The 12,538-nt window shown below is 37.3% G+C and overlaps 4 protein-coding genes, 1 non-coding gene and 1 pseudogene across 9 annotated transcripts in view; 4 read left to right on the top strand and 2 right to left on the bottom strand.

The window, feature by feature from the left end:
- Window positions 1–12,538, top strand: part of LOC110416926 (F-box/FBD/LRR-repeat protein At1g13570-like) — a 90,045-nt gene that overhangs the window by 58,375 nt on the left and 19,132 nt on the right. The gene's annotated exons all lie outside the window — the stretch shown is intronic.
- Window positions 2,983–5,071, top strand: LOC110417308 (tRNA-processing ribonuclease BN). 2 transcript variants are annotated; one of them, XM_021429578.2, is made up of 5 exons: window positions 2,983–3,175; window positions 3,309–3,369; window positions 3,477–3,851; window positions 4,165–4,505; window positions 4,585–5,071. In XM_021429578.2, the coding sequence occupies exons 1-5, from the start codon at window positions 3,095–3,097 to the stop codon at window positions 4,801–4,803; spliced, it is 1,077 nt and encodes a 358-aa protein (XP_021285253.1). In that variant the 5' UTR covers window positions 2,983–3,094; the 3' UTR covers window positions 4,804–5,071. The 2 variants fall into 2 exon arrangements, with proteins under 2 accessions (XP_021285253.1, XP_021285254.1); XM_021429579.2 differs by having other exon boundaries at window positions 3,063–3,175; window positions 3,272–3,369.
- On the bottom strand, window positions 5,259–7,967 carry LOC110417309 (octanoyltransferase LIP2p, chloroplastic-like). 4 transcript variants are annotated; one of them, XR_002445299.2, is made up of 5 exons: window positions 7,084–7,967; window positions 6,721–6,985; window positions 6,464–6,614; window positions 5,884–6,296; window positions 5,670–5,797 (listed from the first exon to the last, which is right to left on the bottom strand). XR_002445299.2 is itself a non-coding variant. In XM_021429580.2 (4 exons), the coding sequence occupies exons 1-4, from the start codon at window positions 7,194–7,196 to the stop codon at window positions 5,478–5,480; spliced, it is 849 nt and encodes a 282-aa protein (XP_021285255.1). In that variant the 5' UTR covers window positions 7,197–7,947; the 3' UTR covers window positions 5,259–5,477. The 4 variants fall into 4 exon arrangements, 3 of the variants coding, with proteins under 3 accessions (XP_021285255.1, XP_021285256.1, XP_089639717.1); XM_021429580.2 differs by lacking the exon at window positions 5,884–6,296 and having other exon boundaries at window positions 5,259–5,797; window positions 7,084–7,947; XM_021429581.2 differs by having other exon boundaries at window positions 5,655–6,296.
- On the top strand, window positions 7,557–7,646 carry LOC149527218 (small nucleolar RNA SNOR75). Its single transcript, XR_016351294.1, has one exon. It is a non-coding gene; the product is annotated as a small nucleolar RNA SNOR75 (small nucleolar RNA).
- On the top strand, window positions 9,058–11,028 carry LOC110417156 (uncharacterized). Its single transcript, XM_021429386.1, has 5 exons — window positions 9,058–9,428; window positions 9,529–9,606; window positions 9,698–9,797; window positions 9,891–10,024; window positions 10,101–11,028. The coding sequence occupies exons 1-5, from the start codon at window positions 9,084–9,086 to the stop codon at window positions 10,329–10,331; spliced, it is 888 nt and encodes a 295-aa protein (XP_021285061.1). The 5' UTR covers window positions 9,058–9,083; the 3' UTR covers window positions 10,332–11,028.
- Window positions 11,284–12,532, bottom strand: LOC110416552 (putative E3 ubiquitin-protein ligase ARI8 pseudogene; annotated as a pseudogene).

The following is a 12,538-nucleotide window of genomic DNA, read 5'->3' as shown; positions in this document are numbered from 1 at the left end:
TTTGATAAAAAACCGACCCGAAACCGACCCATGCACACCCCTAGAATTCGCACGTGTTGTTATGACCCAACGCGGTAATAGGCTATAGGACTTGGGAGGAATCTGTTCATTTGACCGCCCATGGTGTCTTCCATGCCAAAGACGTGATCTTTCTTGACATGGGAAACGACAAAGAAGAGTAATTCAATCAATTAATCACATTCCTACTAAGATGATATATTTATATATTATAATAAATAATAATGTGACATATTTATTTAATAAAATAATAAATAATTATTTAAAAATATTATATAAATATAAAATGATATATAATTTTTTGATTTAAAAATATATTTAGTTAATAATAAAAATATAAAAAATTTAATATAACATAATATATGGATAAAAATTTATTAAAATAATTGAAAATTTTTTGAAGTGTTTGAGCTTTCATCTAATTCGTACAGCTTACAACTCAATAAGGACTAAGGTCGATGAAAATTTTGAATAAACTTGAATGAGAAATGGTACAAAAGGACCCTAATTTTTGTACTAGTATTTTAAAGGCTTTGAAAGTCTAAGAGGTTGAAGGGTCAAAACACAAAAGGCAGCAGTCCAAACCGCTGCATCTGCTCGTCAACTTCAGACCAGTCAACCTGGACTACGGCAGGTTCTCACTGCCGGCCAAATTTGACATATATTTCACGTGAATTTAATCCAGTTTTTTGGCATCAACACATGCGGTTTTTTGTTTGGCTGAGTTGTGCTTCTTGCCCTCTTAATGAGTTCAACTGATCGGGTTGATGGACTCCTGTTTTCATCTTGGGAAGGTTGCGGCTGAATAGAATATACGGCCCCGCCCTCCTATTGGTCTACCAGTGAAAATTCAACCAGAAATTGAAAAAGACATGCTTAACAGTATGTGGGAGTCTGAGTAATGGGGCTAAGTGGCTAATCCTGGTGAACATGAACAGTCCCATGCCAAAGCCTTAAATGCTCGACGAATTCTCATACTCAAAATATACAGCAAGAAACATTTTGAGCTCAAGAACAAAAAACCTTTCCTTCTGAAGTGAAATGAATCCAAACTCAATAATTCATATACACATATAGTGATGGTTGTCATGAATTTGCCATATCCAATAGCACTTTCTTTATTATTTCAGTAAAAGAGAATAGTGTAGTTCCGACATCATTTTCCATGGATTAAAACCGGCTGTGCCCCTTTTCTAGATCCTGCGTATGTGATGTGAAAGGATGTTAGTGGTATTCGTACATGTACGTTGAAGACAAATGGCTACGGTAGAAAACCTAGTACTCTGGAGCTTTGTCCTTAAGCAGAAACGACGAAAGAGAATTGTCAGCTGAGTTGGGACCACGGGCGGAGCGTCGCTTTGTAATGGTTTATTGAATAATAAGCCTCTCAAAATTTTTAAATTTTTTTATATATTATATATTTTTTAAAAACTTTTTATTAAATAATCAATATAATTAAAAAATAATAAAATAATTTTATATATTTTATTTAAATTTTAAATTTTTTTTATTTTTTAAATTTCTCTACTCATATTTTTTTTGTTCTTGTATTGTAAAATTATAAAAAATAAAGTTTTTATTTATTTATATTATTATTATTATTATTTATTTCAATTATATTTTATTTACTCATATATTTTAAGTTTCTATAATTTTTTTTTAAATTTTTACGAATCATTAATTATATATTTTTTTGTTATATATGTTATATTTCCTACTTATCATGGTTTTTTTCTCTATTATGTGAATTTTATTTTTAACGATTTTAATTTTTAAAAATTAAAAAATTATTATATATGTAATTCTCAAATATAAGTTTTAGTGTTACATTATTGGTTATTGTTTAAAATTTAACTAATATAATATTTTTATTAATCCTAATTAGATAAGAAAAAATTATCTTGAGTATATGTTTTTAATATGCTTTACATTTTATATTTCGTTAAAAGGAAATTATCTTGAGTATAAGAAGAAAATATTAATTTTGTATATCGTATTTAACTATTTATATTTTATACACTATAGTTTAATATTTAGTATTATAAACTTAAATATAATAAAATAAAAATATTAAATATTGATAATATTAATTTTTTAGTCGTTTATATTAAGAAAGACAAGATTTCAAAAAAAAATGAATGATAAGTTTTTTATAAATAATTTAGTTGTTTATATTAAAAAAGATAGTGTTATCACTAAATAAAACTTTCTTAGAACAGTATTATAAGTTTTTTTTTTATTTTTTTTATTTATATGTTATATAAAATTATTATTTATTATAAATCTTTTAATTATTAATGATTAAATTTAATATATTAACTTTAAAAATTTTTAACTTTTATTTTTTAAAACTTTTGACCTCTTTAATAAAAATTAATTAACTCCGTCCTTGGTTGAGACCTTAGGCCGGTGGAGGGTGGGCACAACTTCGCTTGAAAGCTAAAGAGTATCATGGTTTGTCTACTCACTGCTGCAAAAAGAATAGAGGTTGTGTTCTGTATCTTACAATGAAATGACTTTGCATGAAATGAGGATGGACATAGTGCTTGAAAGATAAAGAGTATCATAACCTGTCTATTCACTACTATAAAAAAGAATTAAAGTTGTGTTGGGTGTTTTACAATGTAATGACATTACAGGAAATGTCTAAATATAATGGAGAGGGTGGACACAACTTGCTTGAAAGAGAAAGAGTATCACTACTGTGAAAAAGAATTAAGGTTGTATTCGGTGTCTTACAATGTAATGACATTGCAGGGACCGTCTGAATGTAATGGGCTTGCAGGTTTTGCCATATCCTGTATAAATTTAACGGAAGAATGTCTGATTGTAATGGGCTTTGATCAGCATTTATAAGTGGATCAAGGCTTGAAAAATTGTTAGGCAGTTAACTTCGGGCCTAGGTTGTTTTCCATTTAAGCTAATGGGCTACTGGAGTCGAACAGCAAACCCAACTAAGAACTTGTTGGGTTTGGCTGGAACTGGAAACACCTCGTACCTTGGGAGAAACTTGGAGGGTTTAAGCGGTGTACAACCATTGACATCAACCAACTGTGCTAAAACCCTAACCCGTAAGATGGAACTTCAATCTGTTTGTCTTGGATTTCCTGTCCCAAAGTTCAAATTGTCCAATCATTGTCGCTTCTCTCACCAATCTGTAAGTAAAGTCTCACTCAAGTTTGTTACATTCTTCGTGTAAACCTCACCCTTGCTCCTATTTATTTCTTTTTTTCATTAATTTTGTGAAAGCCAGAAACTCACTCTTGTCTCCAATGATTCGAATTTTGAAGGCTCCTGCAAGTGACCTCGTATTAAGAAATGGAAATGTTCGGCTTGGAGATGTCTCAAAGTGTACATTTTTGCCTCATCATCTTGGATTTTTTGTGGTGTGAATGCTTGTTCTGCCTGCTTTGATGATTGAACTAAAAACAAAATTCATTTTTTAATTCTAAATTCAGGGTGTTCGATGCCTAAAGTGAAGAGCTTTCATAGATACTGTACATTGTGGAGTTTCAACAGAGGAGGAATAGTGTGTGCTTCTGGTTCTGATCAAAACTCAAGCTTGAAACTTACTGGGAGGGAGAATTCCGGTGTGGCTATTAGTAGGTTTGGTGGGGTGGAGCCGTTTCGTGGCAAATCAGGTTCTGTTTCATTTCATGGGATAACTCACCAGCTGGTGGAAGAGAGCAAATTGATGTCAGGTCCTTTCCAAGAAGAAAAAGGGTCCTTCCTCTGGGTTTTGGCACCTGTTGCTTTGATTTGTTCATTGATTCTTCCACAGTTTTTCTTCAGCAATGCAATTGAGACTTTGTTTAGGGACGAGACACTCGTAGGTATTCCAAATTTCTAATTCAACTTATCCTTTTCCTTGCTTTGATGTTAGATGGTTTTCTTGAACTGGTTGCTTCCTTTTAGTTGAATGTCATGTTTGGGGCTTCGCATCTCTGCATCCTGATGCAGATGGGGTGAGATAAAACATGTTAAGTCTTATAGTGTTAAGTTTTTGTTTGAATTTTGCGTGGGGGTGAAAAGGCTGACGGAGCTCCTCTCAAGGTCGAAGGCTCAATTGACCAATTTGACCAGGAGCTCTTTTCATTGTTTATGTTACTATGTTATGTAATTCTTTTGCATAATTATATTGTGCAGAGATTGTGTCTTCTTTGTCCTTTGAAGTGATGTTCTATATTGGTCTTGGGATGTTCCTGCTTGTGACCGATCATGTTCAAAGGCCATATTTGCAATTCAGCGCAAAGAGGTGGGGTCTGATTACTGGACTCAGGGGCTACCTAACATCATCTTTCTTCACAATGGGTTTTAAGGTTGTTGCTCCCCTCTTTGCCGTCTACGTAACTTGGCCAGTGCTTGGCTTCCCAGCCTTGGTTGCGGTGGCTCCTTTCCTGGTGGGCTGTGCTGCTCAACTTGCATTTGAGAGGATTCTTGATAAGCGTCAGTCATCTTGTTGGCCCCTGGTTCCTATTGTTTTTGAGGTATTTGGTGTTTTAACTGATTGTGATTCATTCTGAAGACCGGATAAGATGATTGATGACTTTATAATTGATTTTTCAGGTTTATAGATTGTATCAGTTGACCAAAGCTACTCAATTTATACAGAACTTTATGTTCTTGATGAAAGATTCTCCCAGAACCCCAGAGATGATGGAGAGAGGTAGGGCACTTGTCGGGATGGTAGTAACTTTCCAAGTCCTAGCCGTGGTTTGCCTTTGGTCATTCATGACATTTCTCCTACGGCTTTTTCCTTCTAGACCAGTTGCAGAGAACTATTGATGTTCGCAACGGTGGTTCCCTAGATATCCATGCATGTTCGTCTAAAGTACATAATAGGATAAAGTGTTTTGGGTCACTGCCGAAAATGGGATTACAGTTAGTAAAAGGTTGAATCAAGAAAAAGAAAGGTGAAGTTTGTGATGTTACTCGAATGCTAGTAGTTCTAACTTCTAATTATAGCCTTTTATTATCTTCCTTCAGACGAAAGAATGTTTCAATGAGTATTTGCTTGTGTTGATACAGAGAGGCATTGTTTATTTCTTTCTCACATTGTTCGAATCTTGATGATATCACTTATTCTTGAACTGAACTGCTGTTCTTCCAAACTCGACAAAAAACTACTCTCTTCACCAGGAACCCTTACTGTAATAGTACCCCTAAGGCCTTTCTTCCTGGTCTTAACGTCCAAACTTATAGTGCACGTGGATAGCTTTTGAAAGAAGGGAGGAAGAGGGTAAACCAAAAAATTTTGTACTTTTCTTTGCCTTTCTAAAATTTCAATCATACACTATAAAACACTTTGGACTGGGGATCCAAGGTACCCAGAATTCTGCAAGGAATGCAAATCTTACATGTAAATGTTCTGAGAAGAATTAAGCAAACTAGTTCATGACCTCGAGGGTTTGGATATTTGTTTGAGGCGATTTGCCATTTTCTCAGCTCCTTTGATCTGGTTATTGTTTTTCTCTCCAAAATTCTGACCCAGGGATGGGCTTTTGGTGGATTTCAAGCTGAAAAACTTCACAAAACTCCTTAATCAAGGACTTGTACGAGATATCAATCAGCTGAAAATCATCAGGATTCTGTGTTTCTGCTCTTCTGGATGACTGGAATTCTTTAAGCAACCCCTTAATACTTCCAACCTGACGATCCTGTAATCCACATGGGACTATCCAGCTGAAGGGAGTCAGGTCTGTGGTGACATTAAGTGCTAACCCATGGTATGTTATCCACTGAGATACTCTTACTCCAATTGCAGCTAATTTCTGATTCCCTGTAGCAAAAATTAATAGCCAAATGATCAGCAGGTCAGGTTATTTCTCTTAAGAAAAATTAGATCAGAACAAATGATGTTGGTACTTTTGATACAAGGGCTGTTGTCTTGGACAATGGTGAAATCTTCATATTGCCAAGCAGCTAACAACATGAAAGTGCATGGTTTGAGACTCTCACCCTTCCCATGAGGTCAAGACCCTCATTTGGATATGAAGTTACTATTGATAAGAGAATTACAAACCATAATGATTGCTTGCTGTCTTAATTTGACGGCCTAATATAAGTAGAGTCAGTCTAATAAACCTACTTGCTCCCTGCATTTACAGTTTCGAGCAAAAGATACACAATGCAATAACAAGTAAAAAATGACAACCATATGTATCTTCCCTTTGCCTGTGATGTCCGACTGTAAAATTTCAGTTGAAAGGCATTGAGGGGTGAACACTGTGAAAGCATAACTGACAAACTTAGAACAGATGTGCTCAACTGTTCAGCAACTGGAAATGCAATCACAACCTATCAAACATTGAAAGAGTAGAGCAACTCCATTTTCGAAGATGTAAACAGTGCAAAGTTTCAATCTCATATAAACCTAGCAGGAAGAGAGAAGAATCACATTATGAAAACAATGCAAGCATCAAGTGAAAGAGATAAGAAATCTTACCAACCCAAACACCCGTTAAACCCTCAATCCTTGAAGCCTTAATAGAAAATGTTGATGAAAGAACACGAATCACCACCTCCTCAAGTGCCCTAAGATACCAATGAAGATCCATCTTGTGATTCCGAAGATTAATAATGGGATACATAACTAGCTACATTTCAACACAGGAAGTAAACAGAAGAACAAAATAAGTCAGTCCGAATAGAATATTACCCTGAAATCAATAGCTACATCCAGCTTGAAAGTAAAAACTATACCTGTCCAGGGCCATGGTATGTAACTTCCCCGCCGCGTTCAGTTCGATAAACGTCAAAAGGAGCTTCCTCTATGTCAAAATTCAGATACTTTTCCGAGCTACCGGTGCCCATTGTATAAACAGGGTTATGCTGAAGAATGATTAATGTATCTGGGCAATCCTCGTTTCTTTGAAGCAATGCTTTCTTCTCTTTAACAATTTGTTTTTGCCAAGACCATGCCTTTGCATATGGAAATAGCTCCTTGTGCAAATCATAACACTCGCAACTGTTGAAATGGAAGTTAAAAAGCCTGAATTTCATGAGCTGGAAATAAATGAAATTTGTATGTGAAAATGCTTGAAAAAAAGGCATGAGGAAACTTACGCTTTTGTTTTTGTTTGAGTTACTGGGTTGAATCGGTGAGGTTCCTTTCGATGCTTTACGGCTGTGCATGTTGTTGGGATTGTTCTGAAACAAGGATTTGGTGCAAGAATCATAGCTTATGAATCTCGGTAACTAAGCATTAGTGAACAATTTGGGCTTTTTTCTGAAATGCTAATAGTTCCGCTCTGGAAGCGAAGAAACCGAAGATGTAATGAATGTGCAGATGCATCTGGGCCGTTGACAATTTGGTTTGGTGATCTTAAGGTTAATTTAGACATTTCACTTGCTGACTTCTGGTCTATTTTGTACTTTCAATACTCAGTTCTTAACAGAGGAGCCCTAATCAAACCAGCTATATAGGTAACTGATGCAGAAGATAGTAAAGCCGTCACCTTGAAGTCATTCGCTGCTGCCTCGGCTGCGATTATTTAACATGTAAATTCAGCTGAATGAGATTCCATTGATGGGGCTTTTCTCTGTGATGAGAAAAGATGATGATGAGTCTGATCTCTTCGTCTACTCCATCCACCTTGACGACAAATCGAGGCATTTGTCTGAGAGAGAAAGATCCCCTCTTGTCTATTGCCTTCTATGAATCTCTGTTTCTCAAGATGCCTACTTCTTTGCTTCCCAAGATAATTCTGGGAACTGAAAAAAAGAAAAGTCCCAATATTTAGATTTCAAAATCGACAACTCTTGTTTGAATTGCAAAAGCAGATTATGTTCCAATAGTTTGCGGCGATGATGATTGAAAAGACCTTTTATTTTCTGAGGCATGTCCTCTGATAGAGTCTCAAGCACTTTTGAGCCGCATATCTTAATCAAAATCACGGAAAACTTTTTGTACCAGTGTATTTGTATTTGTTTGTCTATAAAAACAGAGTTAAATACAGCTCTTCATGGGCAACCATTTGATCAGGACCAGTTCATTTTCATGTTAAAATCTCATGATTCCGTTCAATGAAGTCCCTATGTGATTCTCCTTGAAAGGGTCTATGGTGATGTAAATGCAACCAGGTTTGTTTGAGAATTCTGGATGTTTATACTGGGTGAGAAGTTGCTTCTTGCCTGGGAAATGCTTACTGTACAAGATTTCATACTCTGATGCATCTTTTGCATTGAAATTTCAATGTAGTGTTTTGACCCAATGATCACCGCACACTTCTTTAACAGGTGAGAAATGAGAGGCAAACACTTAGCTGTTAAAATCCCACTTCTTGGAGGATAAAAAAAAGAATCTTCTCCCTGGTACCAATGCGAAATTTTGTGGATCTTTTCTTTCAGAATGTGAGATGTTTCTTGGAAGTGACATGGAAAGAATGTCTTTATAGTCTTGTACATCTTTTCATTCTGTGAAGTATCCTCTGACATGTAGATTCGAAACCTGGAGAGTGAACCGACGGTCAATTTGATTTCAGACGCCTCAAAGGCAGACGAAACGTGGAAGGTGAACTAGCGGTAGTGGTTACAGCCAACCTAAGACTAGAGGACAAAATAGGATCAAAACTAAAATCCAAAAAGACAAAAATAAGATCAAGTTGAAGAGCAAATTAACGGCAGTGAAACCTGGGATTGTGCTGTTTGATTTGCTCCTCTGATGAGAAATCAGCACGTGTCGCCCCCGACTATCTCTTCCTTGACGGAAGCACGAATCACCCAGCCGGCACCCCTCTCACGTATCCAAAACTGGACAGAAACGAACCCTTGTAGTTGCGGGCTGACACACTGTTCGGCTCACAGAGAAACTGAGCCCACACGCATGAATTGGAAAGCGCCACGTGGACTAATAGCATTGTCTGTCAAATTTTGATACCAGAAATTCAAAAACCTACCTCTCCAAGAAACAGTGCAAGAAGCCCGACCCGTATGACGACAAGTACAGCTAATATACTGCGAATCTTCCCGTTCCAGTGCATGGTATAAAATGAATAGAGACCCCCCACCAAGACCAATAGCAAAAAAAGGTTCAAAAGACATCCAATTTTCTAAGCCAAATAACAATGGCTACCACTAGATTGTTGCGTTCGTCTACTAAGCCCTTGGGTCGCATTTTTGCTCCTTCTTCTTCTTGGCCTTCTTCGTCAGTGAACAATGTTAGGTGTGTGAGCAAGGGAGGGTTAGATGGGGAGAAGAAAGTTTGTGGGAGTAGTGAGAAGAAACCAATGCTGGCTATGAAGGCGGCTTCTGTGGAAGCAGAGAGTGTGGTCATATCAGAGCCACGAGATGATTGGGGCAAAGAGTTGGCATCTTCGCTCGCAGTTGCTATTAATGCTATGCGTCAGGTGCTGGTGCTGGTTATCAAACCAAGACCTTGGAGATTACATGTTCAGATGCTTATTGAAAAGGTATACCCTGTCATTCTGATTATTAATCCATTCACTTTTCATATGTTTAGTAGTTTGCAAACAGAACAATTAAATTTATCAGCTGCAACCATGCATGCAGGTTATAATTGATTCTCGATTCTCTACCATATTCGCTGTTGCGGGATCTTTATTTGGATCAGTTCTGTGTTTCATGGAGGTAATTACATGCTTTCAAAGGGAAATCCTCACACTTTGTTTTTGTTTTATACAGTAGTATAGTATTTAACTGTGAAAATGACATCCTGCAGGGATGCTTTCTCATTCTGGAGTCATATTTACAGTATTTCCATAGCTTATCACAGAAGTCAGATCCAGAACATATCATCCATCTACTGATAGAAGCCATAGGTATTTCCTTTGTCCATTCATAAATTGTGAAGTTCATTATTGAGTTGACAGTAGAGTATCATTACTGTTAGTTAACTTTTCTGTTCTTTGCAGACATGTTCTTGGTTGGTACCGCAATGCTTATTTTTGGGATGGGGCTGTACATCATGTTTGTGGGATCAGCGAGTATGAAAGGAGGTGCTCCATCGCTTCCAAGGTCGAACTTGTTTGGGCTCTTCCCATTGAAGGTATTCAACTTTTCTTTTATATTTGTGTATACATCACCTCGAAGCATGTTACATGATTTTCTCTACGTTCTTTCAGACACTTCCAGCATGGGTTGAGATGAAATCAGTTTCACAAGCCAAGTCTAAAATCGGGCATGCCGTGATGATGATACTTCAAGTTGGAGTTTTGGAGAAATTCAAGAGTATACCTCTTGTTACTAGCTTGGATCTTGCTTGCTTTGCTGGGGCTGTATTTGTTTCCTCAGCATGCATATTCCTTCTCTCGAGGCTTTCAGTTGGCGGTAGCCAGCATGGGATAGATAGGTAGCCGAGAAGTTTGCATGCTGATACATGCTCATACTTATACCAGAAAGAAGATTGAGTAGAAGAAGAAGAGAAAAGCCCTTTCATTGTTTTGGCCATTAATTCTTTTTGTATCATCACTGATATATACATAGTTGTATAGACGCAATGCTTTCAATTAGATAAGAGAAAAACAAAGAATACCTTAAAGGTAATAGTACATATAAAAGAATAAGCTTCAACATCAAGGAGGTTTGCTAGGCACTGCTTCGCCAATATCAATTCCCCCAAGATCTCTTTCTTATATGTTTCCATCATTTGTTAGAACAATATGTGATTCATTGTAAATCATTTCCTAAGTCGGTAGTCAAATTTATAAATTTTCTTCCTTTATACAGTTATGGGTTTGTCATCTCTTTCATATGCAGTTATTGGTCTCCCCCGGGCTGCAATGGCTTTGGTCAACATCTGATGGGCTGGTTAGGCTGGTCCGTCCAATCAGTTCCATACAGAACTCATTGGGTTAAACCTTTCTCTGCCCAGAAACGAAGCCTTTCTAGACCAGACTCAGCCTCACCTTGCCTGCATGCAATTATTATTTGTTGCGAAAGCCTCCCTCTAAGAACTCCATCAGAGACTCGTCTAGCTGCTGGATGTCATAAAGCATGTAACATAAAATGTTATTTAAGTTCTATGTTTACGTAATACTCCATCAACGAAGCTCTCACACCAAAGAATAAGAAAAGATTATCTTTAGTGATGCTTTTTCCAATTGATTAAAGAGTTAAACAACACTTTACTCAATCTTTTCCATAGAAAATTGCTCAAGTCTAGTTAGAATCCACTGCCACATATAAAGAGGTGGAAAAGCTATGCATATCCACTTGCAATGTTCCATAGTTATTGTTGCCTTTCTGATGATGACGAGTTTAACTTTAATATCACAGCAAATTTTGATTCTAAATATAATGGCGAAATAGTAAAGGAAAAGATTTTATTTGATAAGAGCGATTCCTCGCTAATCTGGAACATGAAATCCTGTTACCGATCATCTCCGTGGATGAAATCCTAAAAGAAGTTTGGAACCAGAAAAATTCAATAGACATTACACCCATTTAGAGTCATCTAAGGTTGCCGGGGTTCGAGACACATGAAACATGTTGTGGCGGTCCTCGTATTGGCGAAGGTGCAGTGGTCACAAGCCCAAGTACCTCGTCTTGCACACATTGCACAAGACGTGGCAGAACCATTGTTTCTATAGGTACAATAAGGACAAATCCATGGTCTCTCGGAAAAGGAAGCCTTTGTGTGTGTAGTGAAGATTTGAGCTCCAGCAACAACGTCAGCAGCATCAGCAGCAGCCTCGGCAGGATTCATTGCCGATTCCCGTCTGGGTTTCTTTGAGACACTTGAAGAATTCAGGGATTTTACATCAGATAGTCCATTCTCTAAAGCTGTGACCAAGTTCTCAAAGTAATTCCTAGTCACCGTGGTGAGCACAGAAAGCCTTTTACGGAAGTCGATGAATTCATTTTCCGAGTGCTGATCTTTCAGGAATGGTCGAAGCTCCTTCTCTGCGCAATCATGAAGCCTTTCCAAGCCAGACTCAGCCTGACCTTGCAAGTACTCAAACAGGTTCCTTTTGGCCGGGTCTTGATCAGGCAAGTAGTACCCATACGCATATGTCCATGCAAGCACCCTTCTACATTCAACTATCTGTTGCCAAGCCTCTGTTAGAAAACTGAGTTGAGTCTCAGGTAGGATTTGAATGCGACCAAGAATCTCTAACTGATTGCTTTGCACATTTTCCATATCGGCAGCAGCCTTTTTCATTGACTTTTGATTCGTCGCCCAACGTTCAAAGTAGTGAGAGTATCTCATCATATATTTCTTTGCCTTTTCTCTCCTTTCCTCTTCGGGATCCCCATTATAACGATTACAAGTGCCATGATTGCTCCAATCTTTAAGACATAGCCAGCAAAATTGATAATAGCAAGGTGCCATACATGACATGTGGGAACAACCCATGTTTTTCTCGATTGGTCTTCTGCATTTGGGACAAGGCTTGGTAAAAGCTAGAATGTAATTCACATTCTCAGCCTCCGAGCTGTTCTTCATTATCCATTTTCTCACAGTTCCGCAGTCCACAGGACGATGAGCTTCTTCACCACAATTCCAACAAAACAAATGAGAGCAAGCACAAGAAACATCGAAAGTTTTACTCCCAGCATC

This window comes from Theobroma umbraticum, unplaced genomic scaffold (assembly GCF_002168275.2).
Source record: "Theobroma umbraticum cultivar Fairchild unplaced genomic scaffold, ASM216827v3 scaffold_51.0, whole genome shotgun sequence".
NCBI lineage: Eukaryota > Viridiplantae > Streptophyta > Magnoliopsida > Malvales > Malvaceae > Theobroma > Theobroma umbraticum.
The sequence above is the reverse complement of the archived record's forward strand: the minus strand, read 5'-3'. Positions and strand labels throughout refer to the sequence as shown.